This window comes from Pogoniulus pusillus, chromosome 9 (assembly GCF_015220805.1).
Source record: "Pogoniulus pusillus isolate bPogPus1 chromosome 9, bPogPus1.pri, whole genome shotgun sequence".
Classification (NCBI taxonomy): Eukaryota; Metazoa; Chordata; class Aves; order Piciformes; family Lybiidae; genus Pogoniulus; species Pogoniulus pusillus.
In genome coordinates, this window is record NC_087272.1 from 25,991,786 (window position 1) to 26,012,756 (window position 20,971).

At 39.7% G+C, this 20,971-nt stretch overlaps 4 protein-coding genes across 10 annotated transcripts in view; 1 reads left to right on the forward strand and 3 right to left on the reverse strand.

The window, feature by feature from the left end:
- The window catches only part of WWC2 (WW and C2 domain containing 2), a 103,802-nt gene extending 96,392 nt beyond the window's left edge, over positions 1-7,410 (forward strand). Inside the window, exons 22-24 of one of the 3 annotated variants that reach the window (XR_010303440.1) lie at positions 2,630-2,757; positions 4,193-4,326; positions 4,788-4,842. Coding sequence is in view for 2 of the 3 variants with exons in the window: in XM_064148934.1 (XP_064005004.1) it covers positions 2,630-2,757; positions 4,788-4,854 (195 nt within the window). In the remaining variant the exon portion in view is untranslated. Of the gene's footprint in view, positions 1-2,629; positions 2,758-3,068; positions 3,539-4,192; positions 4,327-4,787 lie in introns of those variants that run through there. The other 2 variants (XM_064148934.1, XM_064148935.1) reach the window with 2 other exon arrangements.
- The window catches only part of DCTD (dCMP deaminase), a 228,345-nt gene that overhangs the window by 162,452 nt on the left and 44,922 nt on the right, over positions 1-20,971 (reverse strand). The gene's annotated exons all lie outside the window — the stretch shown is intronic.
- Positions 7,455-8,763, reverse strand: LOC135178232 (claudin-22-like). The gene has a single exon (XM_064148943.1). The coding sequence runs from the start codon at positions 8,761-8,763 to the stop codon at positions 8,107-8,109; it is 657 nt and encodes a 218-aa protein (XP_064005013.1). The 3' UTR covers positions 7,455-8,106.
- On the reverse strand, positions 9,892-10,545 carry LOC135178463 (claudin-22-like). Its single transcript, XM_064149391.1, has one exon. The coding sequence runs from the start codon at positions 10,543-10,545 to the stop codon at positions 9,892-9,894; it is 654 nt and encodes a 217-aa protein (XP_064005461.1).

The following is a 20,971-nucleotide window of genomic DNA, read 5'->3' on the forward strand; positions in this document are numbered from 1 at the left end:
TGTCATAGATTATTTTTTAGATCCTGCAGGCATTATAATGGCACAAACTAATGCAGCAGCTGGAAGTGCCAGAGAAATTGAGAGTCTCAAGTGAAAAATGAAACTGCAGATGTGGGGGATGTTGAAAATCAGTGGCTGCTTGCTAGCACACAGTTACTCTGCTTGAAGCCAAACACAGACTCTGTGCTTTCCCTTCCTACCACACCTTCCTAAGTACAGCAAGTACATAAAGCCCACTAATACCTGCAGATCAGAAAACAGTAGGTATTCTTTGTGCCAGAAGCATTTTCTCTTTAGTTTGCATTTTTGTGACAAATCCGGCAGTATTTCAAAGTTGGAGTCTTAAATACTCACGCAAGAACTTTTTCAGACACTATGTCTTCTGGACTACTTTGTCTTGGTGTTTGTGTTAAAGAGGATGTCTGTAAAGATCTTTGTTTCTTTTCAGTACATCTTACATATAGAGGTAATCTGTAATTATATCATTAGTATTGCAAACATGCCCTCATTGCAGGATTCTGGTGTTCAGCACGGATAACAGTTTTTCTTTAGATTCACCTTCTTTCTTCTATACAAGAACCACCAAAGAACAAGACAGGAATTAGTGTTTCAGCTTTAACTTTGATAGTGTTTCTGCTTAAGTTAAGCTCAGATACAGAGAATTCCTATCTGGCACTTCGTTTTAGCCAATAAGTGTCAGATTTTTGGCAGTCAGTGAGTGCACAGCTAGTGTATTAGTGTGCTTCTCTGTATGTGAAATAGGAGGGAGGTTTCACTCTCTTTGCAAATCAGTCAAGAGCATAATGTAAAGAGAAACCTGATCATGTACAGCCCTTCTCACATGCATCAGAGCATTCTGGAAATCTAACACAGTTAAAGCAAGGAAAGGAGGAATGCATGTTAATAGAGAGTATGAAAACAAACAGGTCATCTATGCTGTTAACCTGGAATGCAGTAGTTGCAAGAATCCCATGGCATAGTTAAGGAAAAGATAAAATATTTCAGAGTTTTCTAACTTTGTTCAGTGCTAAGTGTTAAATTAGGGGAGCTGATTAAGCATATGAGCAGTGACATAAAATTAAGACATTACGAGCAGTGGACTACAAATGTACGCTCACTAACTAATAACAAAAACAGTATTTATAGGTTAAATTAATTTTAAAGTTGTAGCTGTTTAGGGGCTGGGGAATGAAGAAGTGAACAGCAATACAAACGGACTGGATTTTCAGCAAGTTTTGGAAAGGGTGATGTTCTTTCATGTCTACAAAACACTGGAGTGCATTTCAGCAGAGCAGCACTACTGCTGTTCTTCTGTGAACAGATTTCTATAAATGCCCAGCATGTAACTGATAGCACAGGCTAACTGGTTTTGAATTAGCTGGCTTTGCTGCTGGGGAGTCTACTGGGTTGAATTCAGAACTGGAGACATGAACTCTGAAGTTAAAAGACCAACTTTGAAGATCGTTGTTTCTGGCTTGGGTGTGTGTTTTAACCTGAGGTAACAGAACAGCATTTTCAAGTCTGCGTGACTAAAACTAAGGATCAAAAATTATCCTCTAAAGAATTTCAACAATTGTCTAAGAGCATGAACTGCCAGCTATCAGTAGAAGCAATTCAGTAGAAGCAAAATTCCAAGTGCAGCAGACACTATTTTTGTGGCAGTCCCTGCAGTCTAGAAGTGAAGATGAGTGCACACACTAGGTAGCATTGCCCATGCCATGCACACATGGAGGTGATAATGCATGAGTTATGGGACTCTACAATCAGTGGCCATTTGTCTAAGAAACTCAGATGACTGCCCACCTAGAAGAGCTGCTCTTCACATTATTGGACATTCAAAAACCTCTGACAAAGTTGTTTGAAAAACAAAACATAACTTTTGGTAGCAGCCTATTGCCAAAATGATGGTTGTGGATCCTGTTGATCCAGCAGTGCTTACTAACAGGGACACGCGACAGAGCCAGCAATACTCAGGTACAGAAATACTGTAACTCGCTGGTGGGTATGTAGCTACTAAACAACAGTCACATCAGGAAACATCCTGCTGTTCTCTTCACTTGCCTTGGCTTTTACACTGTTACAACACAAATAATAGAGGTGAGTCGAGTCCCATACACAGAATGGGTGTTGTCTCATGAGTAAAAGCAGGTGTTTGTTATGTTAGAGTAGATGTAGGCAACTTTACCGAGAGCTTTGATTTAGGTATTGAAAGCATTTTACATGGGAAAAAAATCATTGTCTTTGAGTTTTACAAGGATATTTGGATGGACAACATTTGTTTGTGCAAGTTTAGGTGTTGCCTAACTCTAGCCCTAAGAAGTACCTCATGAAAATTTCTAACAGCTACTAGCCATCTGTGGTGGCATGGGATTTGCTTTGACTTTTTAGGAAAAGCTCTATCACCCTGTTTCATAGCCATGAGTTAGGCTTGTGGTGTTAGTCTTTTGTCCTGGTGAGTCCCTTGTATAGAGCTTTTCATAAAGTCACTTAGGTTGGGAATTATCTTCATTGAGTCTAACCTTAAACCTAGCACTGCCAAATGTTTTGCTTGACATAAGGAATTTGTCATTTCTTTGAGAGGAGCCATTGTTCATTATTAGCACAATACAGTAATTTCCCTCATTTACAGGCTGAACTGTCAAAAGAAGAACAAAAACGGGGTTTGAGCACTGAGAAGCTGATGAGGAAAGCTTCTAAGGATGTGTGCCGGTTACGGGAGCAGAGCCAGAAAGTGCCACTGCAGGTGCAGTCATTCAGGTATGGCCTGTTCTGCTTTTTATGCTCCTTCTCAAGTAGTAAAGGTGGATGAATTATTTCTAAATATAATCAGCATGCCCTGTAATATTAGTCAAAAATACACATGCCTTTGAATTGCAAGAAACATCAGACCTTTCTGAGAGAGCTCCAGACTAAGGTTTCACAGAACTGGGGAGCAAGCAGGGTGAAAAGTTTCAGATGCCTGTGTGGCATCTGCTGTGGGTCAGTGTGTGACCATTGCAATGGCTTACCTCGTCCTCAGTAGATTGACAGTGGGCTTTAAGTAATGGGATCTTTCCTCATGGTGGCAGGTCTCGTGAAGCAGGTGTCCCCCTCAAGAAGTGGAACAGTACACACCTGTCAGGAAACTAACCACTGCTTGTGCCTTCCTTAAGACTTGCTGTTCAAGAAAGACCTTGAGTCCCTTCTCCTGTTTTCCTCCTCCTTTTGGTTGCAGGAACAGCACCAATTACATGAAGTAATTAATTGTTCTTGTGTAGCATAAGCCAGAATAAACACTTCCTATCACAAACTTTAGTTCTGACAGATCTAAATTCCTAAATGGCTGGGCAGTAAGTGGCAGGCTGGCAGCTAAAGGCTGTGCTTTGGTAGAAAAATAAAACTGTCAATTGAAAAATAATGATGGTTACTCTTCCACACAGAAGAAGCAGTACTGCAGGCTCACTGAATCTGATTTGTCGCTAACACCCATTTTTAAAGTTGGATTTCCTATGCAGGAATCCAGAAATCAAAGTCAGCTGTTAATAAGTGTGAAATGATATTTTTTTTTTCCTTTTTATAACCCAGTCTGTTGTGAGCACTTTGAGAAATCCATAAGATAATAGGGGCCTGCGAGGCACATACTGCAAGCCACAATTTAATGATACAGAATCAAAGTAAGGCCAAAAAAAAGAAGTCTCTCAGAAAAAGCCACTGCATCTAAGTTCTTTATCATCTTTATGAAATTCAGGGCATCTTCAAACAGTTTTCACTTTCTATGCAAGTCTTGAGAAAGTTTTTACTGGTGCTGGTCAGTTTACCGTCACCACAGACAGACTGCTGCCCAAATTTACAGGAATATGTAGTGGTGCTCAAGACATCATTCTCCTGCAAGAAGTGTATCACAGAACTAGATCTTCCTTAATCTTCTAATCACCACACTACTAGCCAAGGAATCCTATTTATATAGCTGATTTTGCAGAGCTAATTTTCCTCTGAACTGATGGCTTTGGTGGAATTCAAGCTTTGCTGGTGTAAAACAAAGTTTAGCCTATTGGACAAATAGTTGCTTCCTAGGGCTGAATTGCAGCTGTACTTGTTACATTGCTGTGGCCTCACAGGCTAATCAGATATTGGCGTTTTTGAAGCTCTCAAGAAGAGTGACTCCTCTGAGCTGTAGGTTTTAGGCCCCCAATACTTATCACTTGCTTTCCAGGCTGCTGGCAGACAAGCTTCTGTAAACTTGTTATGCTTCAGTAATTTCTCAGTTCATAGGAGACAGAAATGGTAACAGCACAGGGGAGGCAACTAGAGAATGGGTTGACAACTCAGCTTCTGAGTCTTGCCCAGGTACATTTTTTCTTTTTTAACCCCACTTTTCCCAAGTCAGGCTAAAATGTTTTGGTTTGCCTTTTCCTTCACCCCCTTTGAAATGTCATCATAGAAAATGAAATACTGACCTAGTCACTGAAGTCTCATCATTGCAATTACTGATTAAATAAGATTAAAATCACTATATTTATGCATAAAAATATTTAATCACACTATATAAAAATCTACAACATTTTTATATTTTATATTGTATTTCAGAATTGGAGCTGTCTTTTTTTACATAAATCTGCTTAGGGAGGGAATTATGTCCAAATGGCCCACGTGATCTAAATAAATTCTGTGTTTTCCTCACTGCGTATTTTTCCATACCTAGAACTTTAAAGATGTGTGCTGTCTAATATTAGCAACTCTACAGCAGATGACATTGGAGTCATGCCATAAATAGTAAAATAATAACTTGCTTTCTTTTCTAATTTCAGAGAGAAGATAGCATACTTCACAAGAGCAAAGATCAGTATACCAGCCCTTCCAGCTGATGATGTATAATTATGCATTATCATTGCAGCGTGTTTCTACTTGTTCATCTCTTTTCAGATGAACTCTGTACTTCCAATAACCTGCTTTTAAAAATCTTCTATTTTACATTCACTATTGATATGTTTATTTGTAAAATATAGTGAATTGGATTGTTGTATGCTTAAAAAATGGCAAATCCTCCCCCAAAACCAGAAAACCAAAGTAGATTAATTTTGGTATGCTGATTTTGTACAGTTTGTATGTATTGGTTGTGTGGTTTAATTTTGTAAAGATGGAACAAAGGCAGTACTGAGGATGTATCCTGTTGAACTGCACTGTGTTGAGAAATATTATGTTCAACAGAGGATTGTTTATCTTTTCACTGTTTTCATGTGAGCAGACTGTGAAGATGGCTGTTTTGCCATGCAATATTTTTGTACAAGAGTGTAACTTTTATAGTTTAAAAGTTAACTGCAAGAGTAAGCTCCTTTCCAAAACATCAAGGCTGCCTCTCAACAGCTGCTACTTAGATTCAACATCGATAATGGAACTTTGTTTTTGAAAACAAATTTGTATTTAATACGTTGTAGGAAGAGTCAGAGTTCAATTCAGTTTTGTGAATGTACAGTACAGTACTTTGACCTGCACTGAAAGGTTTCTTGCATCTGCAGGAGAGTGAGAAAGGCAAGGCAGACAAGTAACCCTAAATACTTCTTGTGAGAGTACCAAAAGGGGCAGCTGCTTTCTGAACTAGAAGCTGAATCAAATTCATAATACCAGCATTGAAATTGGAATAGTTACATCCACTGTATGTTTCCAAATGGAAATTTCTGTCCTAGAAGCTGTCATAGTGCTGACTAGGAACAGGTAAAAAGTGTTTGGGTTTACAAATATGAAGGTGTTTTATTAAAACACTGAAACCAGAAGAAGCTGTCATATACTGAGAAATCAGAAATCTTGCTTCTAAGAGAGAGCTCCTGAAGCTCTTTGAAGTTTTCACATATTTTGGAACAATAACTAACATTTTTTCAAATACCCTGTGTGCCACTGTGGGTGTACATATGGCTTAACAAACAGATGTGAATGGCACATTTCAAATTTGTCCTGGATGAAGCAGCCTGCTACATTCTGTTACAAGTCCAGAGCGTTAGATAAAGGTATTCAAATAATCTGCTAAGAGTCTTACCTTCTCTGAGTAATGCATTAAGGAGGTAGACACTGCAGAAAACAGAACTGTGTCATTTTCTGAGTGCAACATATTAGGTAGATGTATTTAATTCACTGACTAAAGTTTTCTTCCCCAAGCAACAAGCCACATAAGCACAGACTTCATCTGCCAAAAGGGCTATAATCACTTGGTGAGAAAATGGAAGCAAATACGATGACACTATGGTAGCAGCTGTCTTAAATTCAAAGTGACAATTCTGTGACTAGGTCTGCGTAGCACCCAAGGGTTTACTTGTGCACAAATAGATCCGTTCACTTAAGCGTACAGCCAGACATGCTGGTTTGGGCAAGATGACTGAACATACTCTATGAATGTCCCATTTGTTGTTTGCTTCTTGGGTTTGAGATAACATCAATGTGTGAAAGGACAATTTAAAAAAAAAAATCTGGATTATTTAATGTAGAGGTGAAATGAAGGTTGACAGTTTCAGCTTCTCAATTTGATTATGTAAGTTGTTTGTAGAATGATGTCTAGAGGTGTACTTTTATGATTTTTTTTTCCTTTTATTTATTTACAGTCTTATTTATGTTCTGTTCAATATAGTTCAGTTCTGGCCATAAAAATATTTGACATTAAGGATGCTATTGTGAAAAAAATATTTAGAGCTGTGTAAATTCTTGCCAGATTAGCTGCTTCTCCTCACATATTGAATGGTTTTCAAAAAAAAACCAAAAACCAAACCCAAAAAAACAAACCAAACAGTACCATATTCTTGTTTGTAAGTGAGAGGTGAGGTCAAAATTTAAGGGCCACTGACTTTAGTTTGCAGAACTCATTTTAAAATGAGAGACTTGACCATACTCCTTGTTTTCCAAATTGGTCAAGCTGAACATAGTTACAGGCAGCTGTTAAAGCAGTTCTGGGGTTTGAGTTTTGTTTGGGGTTTTTTTTAACCAATTCAGACTATTCACACTTAAAACATTCAAGAAAATAAGCTACAATACTAATACAAATACCCCACCCCTCCAGTTTAAAATTACAAATATTACTCTTGAAGTGGAATTTACTCTGCACCGCAGGGGCTAATGACTGTCCTTAGTTCTATTTCCAGGTACCAATGCATATAACAAAATCTAAATATTACTGCTAGAAGAATATTTAGCCAAATGAGCAAAGTCTAGCACAAATTGCAATAGAACACAAATCAGATAAGATGTATTTTTTTAAACTATTGCTATGTTTATACTGTATTAAATATAAAATGCTCAGGACTGAACTAAATATTTAATCAGGTTATATTCTGAATGTGTTTCTGTTCTAATTTTGTCTGTAAGAGTATGCAAGTACGTCACATAGATTAATTTGTCTCTGCACTTTCCATGTGTTTCAGTGATTGGAAGATACATTTTTTTAACAAAGCGCTTTCCCAGACCAGTGTTTTATTTCATTATTTTATTGCTGCTCTAGTGTCTTTATATGCTTTTTGCAGAAACAGGTGGCTGCTACAGCTCTGTCAACATAAAACCACTGCCCTTGCTAGGAAGTTCCCAACAATCACTGACAAGTCTTAGGATGTTATATAGAAACTGATTCTTAGTTTTACACATTTCAGTAAAAACTGCACCTTGTATTACAAGAGACTGAGAACATTTAGTTTACTGCAAATTATGCAAGTCCAGGGAGCATTATTCTAGGCTGTACTGCATTGGATTTTTGTAATGCATGTTGAACTAGCTCTACAAACTATTTCAGGACTTCAATGTCTTTTTTTACAAAAATACTAGTTTTTTAAAACAGCCCATTTAAAATATGGTCAATTCTCCGTGCTTGCCTAGAGAATAACCATTCTGTACTTGCTTATACTAAAAAAAAAACCATGCAAAACTACCAGAAAAGATCTTCAATTGATCAGATACTGGAGGAATACAGAGGTGAGTTAGATCACTCATAATTCATCAATTAACACAATTAAAATTGAGGATAAGTAGGGATTGAAGCAACTACTTAGTGAGAAACAACCTCTTCTCCTCATCTTGTAAACAGTAATCTGTCTGTTCAGCAGACCTTTCTTACTGTAATGCAGGAAGAAATCTGAAAACCTGATATCTCCCCTTTTAAAGTCTTCCATTTCCAGTGTCCAGATGTCGGTGGGTGTCTTGCATATCTGTCATTGCATATTGCTCTGGTAGTTGGTGGTCAGCTGATAAGCAGATTGTGGAGAGGAGAAGAGATGCCCCTAGAATTATAAAAAATCCACCAAACCAGCCACTGAACAGTGCATCTCCCATTTCCCATCTGGGCACAATCTCTGGCACATCTTCATCCCAAAATTCCTGGATTATAGTATGGGTAACCCAAGAAACAGGGACTAAGGCCAGAACTCCAGCCATCCACAGGAGTATTCCTCCAAGTAGCAACAACTGTTTCTTTAGCTTCTGCCCTGTGTGCTCCATCTTTAAGCAGTCCAAACCAAGACTAGAGATGACAAGGCTCAAAAGTCCTAATCCATTTGACGTAGATAATAAAATCCTGGAAATCCTGAATTCTAGAGGCAAAGCTAGGAAAGAATCGAAGTCTTTACACTGTGTTCCACCTACATCTTGGACTATACAGGTTTGCCAGAGTCCCATGGTCCAGAGCTCCAGTACATTTAAATCTAAGTTGAAGTTTTTCCAGTCTGGTAAATAGTTACAGGTACCAGTTAAAATCCATCCTAGTACAGACAACAGCAGTCCAGCTAACTGTAGCTTGTGTCTGTAGACCAGCTTCATATTTAGCAGTCACAGAAGCTCTAAAATGCTCACCTTCACAAACACTGTTCTGATTAATTCTTTGTCATAGAGAACATAAAACAATACTTTATGAAGCATGATATACTCCTCCCCTCTTGCTTTCTGTTGCCTGGTTCCACACGTAGTGGAAACCAGTAAAGGGTAAACCAATAGCTCAAGGGTGTGGCCACAGCTGGGCTCACCTTTCCTTAGTTTTGTCTGTTTGTTTAAAGAAAAGCCTGTGTTTTGCGTTCCCTCCCTCTGCCAGAGCATGACAACAGCTCCGCTAGTGTATTTTTAACCAAAGTTTTAGTACCACACTGATACACTTCCATGTACAGCACAGGCTGCTGTCTGCTTTGTGGCCAGTTAGCCTATTTAAAGTCAAAGGTTGCAGGCTCAACATACTGCTAGAAATGTGAACAGAGCTTAAGGAGCCTTGGCTAGGATGCCTCGATACCTGCAGTGCAAGAAGATAGTGCAAGTATTTTTTAAAGCAGCATTTCTCAGCCTATTTTTGGTTGATAAAGTATGCAGGTGCCAGAAAGGGTTGGAATAACAGCTTCACACAAGTTACTTGGTATGAAGCACCCACCCCCTAACACCCCATGCACAAAGAGACATTCAGAAACCTGCAGTCTTCCTAGCACAACAATTTCCAAGTACACAGAAACACACGATTTCATGCAGTCACTGTGGTCAGACTGTTTAGGATGTAACAGCTCAAGTCTGCACTAGGCAAATGGAGAACTGCAACCAGGAGTCAAGCTTTGAGGCTAGCTGGATTGGTTTTATATGAAAAGCAAGCCTATGCTGCTCAAAAGCCAAGCTGTAAGGGAACGTGGGCAGTCATTTTCAGGATTGTACAGTGCTCTTGAGAAAGCAAAGTCACCCTTTCTGTGCAGTCTATGAAAACTTCAGCATCCTGCTGTGAAACAGTTTTGAAATGGTCCTGCAGGTGAGAAAACACCACCCTCCAATGCCAGTTTTGGCGGAAACAGACATAACTTTAGGCAATCAGCTAGGTAACAAAGAGTCTTTTGAACTGCTGCTGGAACAAGCTCCTGACTTATACTAAGGTTTGGAAAAGAGAGGGCAGTCTTTTTGTCCTGCTTAGAACCTTCCATTTTAAGGCCTAGTTTCCGTTTCTAAGTGTTGACACTGATCTTGCTGTTCTGCTACCACATAGTGGATGGAAGATGGATGGATGTCAGTTAAACAGCTTGTGCAACTAAGCAGGGATCCACCTAATATAAGACAAAATCCAGCAAGCCAGCCAACAAATAATGCTTCCCCAAAATCCCACCTGGGAACAATATCTGGTATATTTTCATCCCAAAATTCCTGAACTGTGGAATGGGCAACCCAAGAAACTGGGACAATAACTGTAATCCCCGATATCCAGAAGAGCATTCCTCCAAACAGCAACAGCCTTCTCTTTTGTTCCTGTTGTCTTTCACCAATTTTCAAACAGTCCAACCCAAATCCTGAGAGCAAGAGGCCCAAAAGCCCCGATCCATTGGAAAAAATCATCAAAACCCTAGAAATCCTGAGCTCTGGTGGCAAAGCTAGGAAAGAATCAAAGTCCTTGCACTGCATTCCTCCTTCTTCCTGGACAACACAAGCTTGCCAGAGTCCCATGGTCCAGATCTCCAGTTCATTCAGTTCCAAGTTAAGATTTTTCCACTGGGGTAGATAGGTGGTGAGACAGGACAGGATCCATCCCAAGAGAGAGAAGAGTATGCCACTTAACTGCATCATTGGCCGATAGACCAAGGCCATTGTAAAAGCAGAGTCCCGAAAGCTTGAGGAGGAAGGTCTCCCCAGCAGTTCTGCAACAACTGCTACCTTGAGTGATGGTGGAAGCTATGATGATTTTACTCCTCTGCTGCCCCAAATATAAGCCCTTGCTGTTAACCCTTTGTTGGCTCTGAAACACTTTTTTGTTCTTCATGAATATAAAGTTTCACATAAAGGACGAAGGACTTCACTAAACCATGAGTTAGGCTTTCCGATAAGGATTTGATCTGTTACCTTCCAATTTGCTTGGTAAAATTATATCCCAATGCCTGATGATTACAAGCCTGAGGATGAACAAAGAGGGCTCTATGACCCCTCACCCTAAAACACAATAGAAATCTTTGTGCTTCGATACGGATTAATTAGATTTTAAGTGGTGATAAAAAGTCAGCTCCGTGTGCAACAGGACTTCATTGTAATAGCTAAATTTGAGATTTCAGGGATGTAAATCAAGGCCTTGTAAAGAAAGGTAGACTGTTTGCCTATAATCTTTATTCTTAGACTTCCTCAACATACATAATGGCTTATCTTCCACTGCCCTGTTTTATGTCCCCAGCACTGTAAAAGACACTTTGTAAAAGATCCTTATGGTTCACATTTTCTACATTCATTTCTTTAAAAATGGGCTTTGTTTTGACTGACTCTTAAGGAGAAAAGGAGAAGGCTATGGTGAAAGTAGCATAGAAAATGAAATTCTAGACATCCTTCCACCATAATGAACCCAGGCAGATCAGCAGACAGCATAAACTTTACCTGCCCCAGGACCTCAGCAATGCTCTGGTAGCAGCTTACACCAGCTCCAAGTGTCCGCTTTCCTAGAGCCCATGTCCCAGATGGCACAGAGTGTATACACTTAGTGTCTAACAACATCTGGCACTCAATGCTGCCAGGGCCAGGAATGCCTAGTACCTTTTGATCAAAGCAAGATACCATTACTCTATGACCCCATTAGGAAACCCTGCCTTTTTTTCCTGCTCTCACATTAGCTGTGCTTGTCTACAGGGTCAGCAAGGAGAACATTTCCCTGCTCTTCCATTCCACAGGTGTAACAGCACAGCCTGTAAAAGGAGAGAGCTAAGCAGTGTGAACACATGCACACACATATGAGGTGCTTTCCAGTCTGTCATGACTTCATTTCCTAGATGTGATCATGTATTGGGCTCCTAATTCTCAGTAATTCAAAAGAGTTATCACATGATGGAAAAACATAGTTTTGCTTTTGAACTTTTTTAAAATGCCCATGAGTATCATTAAATTTCACTGTGAAAAGATCTCTTCCTCATATCTGCACGGAGTCTTAATTTCTAAGCCTTGTGTTTTTCTGTTGCAAGCTGTGAAGAGCCAACACAAGGGGAGATGCTATTTCCTCTCTGTTTGTGTACTAACCCAGGCAAGCGGCTTACACTTGGTTAAAAAAGATTACCATGCCCAAGAGCAGGAATCACCACGGATATTACTGACAAGATTTGGAATAAGTTGGTACAGCAAGGCTTTAACTTTGGCCACCCACTAGAGAAAAGAAGAAGCAAAAAGACCAACCCTGCATTCATTCAAATGCCAGATTGTATTTTCAGATTTGGCAGTGTCATTTCTCTTCCCTTGCTGTGCTCAGAGCAAGACTGCTTGTTCTGGTAACAATCACAACACTCAAATGAGAAGCTCCATCATACCATCTGAATCATTTTTCAGATAAACAACTACACTTCAGGAGTGTGTCTGCTCATTCAGGGACTACATGCTTATTTGACTTTAAAATCATGGTTACTGCCAGACTACTGCTGGAATGCTGTTGCACTTTTCAGTGAATATTTAGCATTTCCTTCTCTTGTTCCCAATTCCAACAGTCAAAATAGTGAGCAAGCACAAGATCAGGCATGTGAAGTTCATTCTTTTGCTAATATCTGCCACAGCTAGAGCAGTGTGCCAGCCCTTAAATTTTAGCAATCAGAAACATTCAGACCACTGCATCACTAAGATCTGCCAATTAAGTTCTGCAACTTACTATTAACCACATGCTAACTTAGAGCAAGCAAAGCTTCCTTTTACTGTTGTGTGCAAGACTATAAAAGAATCCTTGTTCTTAAGAGTGGAAAAACAAAAATAAAACAGGTAAGACTTGCCTTGTTACCAGGACAGTAATAAAGTGTGAAAGGCTTTTCCTTGGAATTTACTAATCTCATGAGAAAAAAACACAACGAAAACCAAAAATCACCAAACAACTTTCAGCTGAACTATGTAAATTCTTTGGTCAGCAACTTTCTTAGGACTATCTCCTCTATCTTTCCCCCACTCCCCATTGTTGTTTCTTCCTTTCTCTTGCATCTGAAAAAGATCTCATTCCCAGAATAATTTTATTTTGGTAGACTTGTGCCTCCACAGAAGGTAGCCTAAGGGCTAAAACTGGCCTCCCATCAGTTTCTGCCTCACTGCTCAGAGCAAACCCAGGGTGCATCATCACAGTGACAACATCTGCACAGCCTGAAAGAATAGATTCCCTCAAGGGGTTTCAAGCTGGCAGCCACTACCTCAAGCCAGTGGGGCTAGGGACTTGCCCAGCTCACACAAGTGAGCTGCCCCAGGACCACTCTGCCCCTTCTTCCACTTGCTGTAAACACACAGATGGGTACATCTCACACTTGCTGCAGTTCCTGTTTGACCTGTCCAGCAGCCAGTTCTGAGACACACTGAGCTTCCATACCTCTCATTAGACAATGCTTGAGAAGAATATAGTGCAGATGGTCATGATCAGGTTCCTACAGTTGCAGTAATACTGTTTAAAGCAGTGGAGATCACATCATTCATTCAAAGTAACTCCAGGCATCATTTTAGAAACATCATGTTTTACTAAAGCAGAATGGGAATGATCAGTTTGCATATTGTTTGTGCGGGTAAGTATATTAAAATTATTACTCTTCATAAAACCAGAAGAACAGAAAGATTGTGAATCTTATTGCAGGTAATACATATTTTCTTCAAAAGCTTTAGCACTGCACTAGCTCTTCTGGGAACCTCCATGGTCAGAGATAGATACACTAATCTTTACCCCCTGCAAAGAATATTAGGGAATTGTCTTTACAGAGCTCTGCAGCCCACAGAATTATTCAAATATTTTATGTTCAGCATAAGCAGGAAAAAATATCAGACACAGCACTTTGGGAGCTGATCAGGCAATTTAATTCCACAAAAGCAATCTGTGTATTAGAAGAGACTGACTGTTTCCTATACTTCCTTCATAAGGCATAAACATGTTGATGTTGTGGGCTTGTTTATTCTCTTCCAGTTGTCTAAAATCATGCTCACCTGTGAGATACAACTGTCTCCAGTAATATTCCCCAGATACTATCATAATTTTTGCTAATCTGATGATAGTCACAGAATTCCCTAAATATCTTTATTGCCCATTTAAATAGCTTGTATTTTCATGAGTCTTTTACAGGTTTCTCTTTAGATTCACATCTTATAGATACATATGCAAAAGAAAGAAAAATCTATATACCAGCTCTTATTTCCATAATTGAATCTTAGTTACAGCCAATAAAACACAGCTGCTGGTCAGCAGCTGGCAAAGCAGTGTCTTCAGCATCTTCCAACAAGTGAGTTAATTCATTCAGACTGCCAGTCTTTTTCTTTCCACCTTACTGCTTGAACTGGAAGTTGTTGGAGTTTGTATTTTCTTGCCCAACTACAAACCCATTTCTTTGTGACACGAGTGCATCTCTGGCTTCATACATACAGTATGCCCATCAGTGAAATCAAGAGAAACCCAAGCAAAGAGCACAACCCATACTGCTATCCCCATACTGACTTACTGCATTTAAGTGAACTTTGACCAAAAAAAAAAGCATTGGTAGATTCTACAGTTTCTGGATGATTCAAAGAGCATCCCAGTTCAGAGAGACTGACTTTTTCTGCGAAGAATTATCTCCACGTCCCCAACCACTGAGAGTCAGACTTCTCAAAGTGATAGCAGTCATATCAGACACATTCTGGCCTGCCAATAAAGCAGACTGATTTGAACTTTATTACTAAAGGTACGGTTCTTCTGTTTGATCTCCTCCTCGTTTCCCCCACTGAAATTACAGTATCAAGGTAGATGCAGCCTCATACAGAGCTGGAAGGATAGAGATAGCACTCATGTGAGACATCCAGCAAAGCAAACTGACGCAACATGTACAGTTGTACCAGTGTACAAGTGGTACTGTCTGTCAAACACCTGCCTGAACCCTACTGCAATCCACAGCAGCAGCTCTTAATTACAGATACTTAAAGGCAATTGTGAAAGCAGGGAAGAAAAGCAGTATGGAGAGGAGTAGACTGGTGATGAAGATGACAATTTCCATTTTGTAAGGGGAAAGGAGAGTAACTTCTAAAGACAGACATACAGATAGCTTACAGTATCACTGCACTTTCATAAACCATCTAACTCAATATTTAGAGGTGATGATTTCTGAGACTACATTCTTTATTTCTGAGTTGCATCCAAAGATAATGTCCCTCAGTGAATGCTAGGGTGCTGCTAGAGCAAAGGTTACAGAAACAGCTGAATATTTTGTGGAGAAGTTACAGCAGAGAGGAAGAGTCCAGCAGAGGCAAAGCAAACCACTGCTTCAAATCCGTCCTCCCTGATGCAAACTAAGAATAGAGCCCAGCAGTGCAGCCGTTGGTGCACCAGGGCTGGCATGCATTAGAATACAGCCCAGCAGTGCAGCCGTTGGTGCACCAGGGCTGGCATGCAGACAGTAATGCAAAGCTGGGGTGAAGACAGAAATAGAAGGTGAGAACTCAGTACATGCCACTTCATCACCTTCAGAAGAGCCAGGAAGGGGCTCCAGAAACTTCTTACACAGGAAAACGCACAGCTATCTGTGGCCCTGTAAACAGGACTCCCCTCCTCAAATGGGTATATGCTCCACTCTTCAGTATGGCCAGGACTGTCCAACCCTGCAAACCTTCCCTTGTCTGGTGTTTACTGGATGTAATTCATTAAGCAACATCAACAAGAGACTACTACCTATGCAAAAAAAATTATTCCTGCAAGTGGAAGAGCTTGCTAACAGTTTTCACTTCTGTAAAATTAATCAAAAGGTTGCAATGGATTAATGGTAGTTGGACAAGATCTAGAAGGGGAAGGAATGGAAAGCGTTAAGCACAGCAAGGCAAAACTGCCTATTTCTTCATTAGGGACTTATTCAAGAGATTGAAATGAGAGAGAGTATATTTGCCATCATCATACTGGAAGAATAAAGAATGCTTTAAGGCTCAGTACCTCAACCTCTGCAGAAACCTTTCCATCACCATCCCAATCCAGACTTGAAAGTGAGGGTTGACTGGGTTAGAAAATTAGCCTTATTATTCAGGGAAATATTTCTGATGTGCTGTCAATACAGGAGAGTACTGCAAGTATGAAAACTCATGTCACTTGAGCAGTGATTGGAATGCGATTTCCTTGAATGATGGAAGTCTAAGAAATTAATTTCTGAGCTGTGAAATGTGTAGACTTCTTTATCATTAGCTATCCCTTATTATGAGATTCTGGTTTAATAGAGTGTTACACATATATATTTCTATAATGCTCTTCATTTAACACCTGCAAACAATTACTGTAATAAGCTTCCTCTCATTCCTGAAGATATATTTCTTATTATCAGGAAACTTACAAGAAATTATTTGTAGTACCCAGTTGATCCTACATGGGGAATTGTTATTGCATGATAATAGGGATTATAAAAATAATATGGACTTGTTAACCATAAATTAGAAGACTGGACATACCTTTAGCATCAACCTAGCCAATGTGAAGTAAGCCATGAGGATTTCTGAAGGAAATGTGAGGCACCTGTGGCATTTTATCAGCCATAATTAATATTTGGGGGAAGGGGGAAAAAAAAGCTGGAAACATTTTTGAGCTACAAAATGCAGAAAGAAAAGGTCTTTCTTAGCAGGCAACTCTTATCTCTAGTGTTGCTGATCTTTTTGGCTAATAAAACCCAATCCAACAAAAGAAATGGGGGAGGGATGGGAGGGAGCTTTCCTTCTCTCCCCATACTGAATCTATGTTTTAAAATCTCCCCACAACTAAAATCTAAACAACTTCTCTGGCGAAAGAGTTCATGACACCCTGCCATCAACAAATTAGACCATTAAAACTTAAACACACCCCTTATTGTTGTCCATTTTATTCGTGCCCATCCCTTCTCTCTACTCCCTTTCACCTTCACTACTTCACATCAAAAAGCCTAAAAGGCTCTATCTATTCAGATGCCTTAAAGGGGGGCAGTGGGGAAGGAGTGAAGCAGAGATAGCTGGTCATGAGAAATAGATGGGTGCAGGGAAAGAAGAAGAAAGAGCAGTTTTTTCTCTTAATTTTCTCCTGGTCCTCCCATCGATTGTGGCCACCCATCAGCATCCTCATATACCAAATACTACCTGCAGAGGTGAAAAGGATGATGCATAGAATCCACTTACACACCTAATGCACGGTGCACTGCAAAATATGGTGTAGCTGAGAAGTGAGACTGCAGGAGTTCTGATTAATTCTGTACCAGTAGATCAAGGTAATGCCTGCCTGTGTTCAGTATCAACCCACAGAAAGAGAATGCTGAAGGCTTCCAATACCATGCCTCTGCAACAGTAATGTGATAGTTATTTTTTAATTAATTGATGATTAGAAAAGATATTTAGTACTTTTCCAATATGCCAAGTTATCGCAGTTTCTAAACTAACTTGCACAGAGATGATGGCTACCTCCTTGCCATCAAACACTTAAACAGAGAATGCTTTATTGTAAATGAAAGGTAGTGGATAGGCTTAAGTTCTAACCACAAGAAACAACAATTGTAATCACCTTCACAATTATTTCCCAGTATAGAGATAACCTGTGTTCACTTGAGTAGACAACTGCTTTGAATTCTTTGGTCATTCACAAGAGTATACTTTTTTCTTTGACAGAGTACAAGTGATTCTGGGAAAGTGACTATTCTACAACACAGTCAAGTCTTTGTATTGTTACTTTATACAAAATCCCATGTAGACTAAAGGCAGCTACTGCATGAGTTAAAGGAATGTATAAACACAATGCAGACATAAATGCAACTAAACCTCATGTACGTTTGTAAAGCAATATCCACTAACGCAAGGACAGCAGCACCAGGCCAAGCTAAAAGTTTATCTAGGCCAGCAGGAAAAGAATACAAGATAATAACAGACTGATGCTGTCTCCATCCTACAGTGTAAAGATCTCTAGGGCTGAACTTTACATCATCGCGTTTAGTAGCTGTGTTGGAAATTAATAACATGCTATTAATATTAATTTCTGTATGAATGTTAATTTTTATCATTAATATTAATTTTAAAAAATCCCTGAGATTCTTTGGCTTTTCAGTCAACAGGAAGTAGTTGCACAAAGAGTATTTATAAACTCAGAATTAAACAGTTTAATCAATTAGAACTTGGAAAATAGGAATGTGAAAACAAGAAAAATTCTAACCATGCTTGTGGAGCCTTAGCATTAACTCCAGCATAAGTACTCAGGACACTTTGGTCCCTGAGTAAGTTTCCTGTACTAAGACTCTTCCAAAACTCATGATAATGATCTTGGGGTAAAACACAAAATGTTCCAGGCAGAGGGAAGGAGAGAAGAACTGAGTTGCTGCTGTTGAGCTGCTACTTGAAGGGAGGTTGTAGCCAGGTGGGGTTGATCTCTTCTCTCAGACAACCACCAACAGAACAAGGGGACACAGTCTCAAGTTGTGCCAGGGGAAGTACAGGCTGGATGTTAGGAGGAAGTTCTTCACAGAGAGAGTGATTGGCATTGGAATTGGCTGCCCAGGGAGGTGGTGGAGTCACCATCCCTGGAGGTGTTCAAGAAAAGCCTGGATGAGGCACTTAGTACCATGGTCTAATTGACTGGCTAGGGCTGGGTGCTAGGTTGGCCTGGATGATCTTGGAGGTCTCTTCCAACCTGGTTGATTCTATGATTCTAGTGCTAGCTGCAAACATGTGGCCGGAGCAAGTCCCAGTTAACGAGACACAAATGAGGTGCTGCTCCTGGTGGAGGGTCAGTGCAAAAAAGGCATGGTTTCTAAACCACCCCCCATTAAATACACCACTTTCAAAATGAAACTGGCCGCCAATAGGCACTAGCATCATTGTTCTGGCAAATGAATGCAAAGCTTCATGCCTCATGTTACCATGCAGGCATGTTGAGGGGCAGCACAAGACACCTGATGTGGTGCTAAGCCCCTAGCCCTCAAGGCTTTGCTGAGGCCAAACCTTTATTGTTTGCTCATCTACTCAACTTCCCAGACCTTCAACAGGAGGAGGAGAGCAAGGGTTAAACCAGGCTGGCAGGATTTATGTCCTACCAGGACAGTAGCCTTTGATGGATCCTTCCCCTGTGCATTGACCCCTAAAGCACATACTTGGTGCATCCAAAGCACCTTACAACAATAAATTCCAGTTTAATTATGCCTTGCTTCATTTTATCCACTGTAATTATAAAAGCACTGCTAAATTATTCTATCTACCAGTCCCCATTTATTCTATGATGTTTGATATTCTTCCTAACTCTCTCAAGACTTTAATATTAGTTTATCATCCGTATGCAGAGGTCTTGTCCACTCTAAGAGATCCTGGCTTATATATACACAATTATCGCTGAATAGATGAAAGAGTGGTGACCTCACCTTCCAGCTGTCAGAACACAACACAACATGCACACTGTAATTCCATAAGAGAATTAATGTGGGGGAAAAAACCTCTCTTTCACTCCAGTACCATCATGACTGGTGAACAGGAACACAGCTATGGCATACACTTTAGGATGAAAAAACAAAAACTTTCCTGAGGTTGGAGACACTGAACATCACCATTTGGTTGGCACATTTGTATCTTGGTATCTACGTTTTGCCATTTGGGAAAAACCAGATAAGTAGCCCAAGAAATAAAATGGAAAACAATGAATTCTCTCAACAGCAACCTGCCTAAAGTCTAGTATCTTCCACTGTAAAATACAGTCGAGAAATGGGTGAGGTTTTCAGGTTTGGGGGAGTTTGGTTTGGGTTTTTGTTGGTTTTGTTTAGGTTTTGGTTTGGGTTTTTTTAATAGGAAGGATATACTCCCAAATGGATGTACAAATGAGTTTCCTGTAATATCCTGTCAGATGCACAGATGGCATGAGATTACAAAAGTGCTCCTGGCACCAACTACATGATTATTTTCACAAAGTATAGGTTGGAAGTAATGCATCCCTATTAATTTGAAAACCCCTTTATGCTACATCACATTGTCATGCTTTATCCTGACCTAATTATCACTTCTCTGCAGGACAACAATCACAGAATTTGCTGCTATTGTTGTAAAGGAAAAAAAATAGGGCACTGCAGAGTGAATAGGGCACTGCAGAGTGCAAGTGAACTCTGTCTAACTTGCATGTCTGGTTATGTGAACTACAACCCATACGAGCATCACTAGCAACAGGGTGCAGAAATAATTTTCATAAGGGGAATTTCCCCACAAAGGTGAAACAGAATCATGTGTAGTTTCCATGTGAATGGAAAGATGCATTAGAAGTCATTTTTGTCTATCTTTTTCTAGGGAGACACAATAAAGCAAAGTTAGAACAACAAACAGTTACTTAGCTTTTCTTTTGAAGTCTCTGCTGACAGAACTAACACAGCATTCTTAAGCTACCTCTCCCAATGAAGCCCTGGAATACAGATCATATTTCTTAAGTCTGTGTTGTTCTCCCCTTTTTTCCTCCTGTTTTAAGCAGTAGTAACTTGTGGTTTATGAGAAGAGCAGAACAGAGCAAGCAGGCAGTGCTAATTCCTCAACATCTTGTTCAGCTTTCACCTAAATGCTGGTCAGGGGCTTCCCAAATTAGAGATTTTATCTTCATACTCAACAGACCTATACTGCTCTTTCAACATTTTGTCCAAGCACTTACTGAAATCATGGTCAGATACAAAAAACACCTTCTCATTTCAGGCTAAGCCTACAGAAAATTCTTGCCAGTGAATTAGTGTTAACGTCTGGTGAAACACAGTCCCTTCCCCTTTTCTTTTAAAATCAGGACATTGGTAAGTTTTTCTCCTTGTACAGCTTATGCCCTTTTGGAAAGTAAAATATATTAGACAAGATGACATAGAAGAAGGGTTTTCTAGTCAAGCCTATTCTAGCCTTCAGGACCATAGCCAGATGACAGAAGTATGATTTAATAGTGTTAACAGAAATTAAACATTTAAATACCAAAAGGAACACGCATGTTTATATAAAAAAAGATAGAGATGCCAAGCTGTTCCAAATTTCTGTGAATCAAAGCTTATGCTTTACTTTCAGAAACTGAATGTGGTTCCCAGTAGCCTCATCCCATTCATCCTTCAAGCAAAATGCATATACTTGAAACTAT

Coding starts and splice junctions, on each gene's coding strand:
- LOC135178232 (XM_064148943.1), bottom strand. CDS start 8,763: ATGAAGCTGGTCTACAGACACAAGCTACAGTTAGCTGGACTGCTGTTG.
- LOC135178463 (XM_064149391.1), bottom strand. CDS start 10,545: ATGGCCTTGGTCTATCGGCCAATGATGCAGTTAAGTGGCATACTCTTC.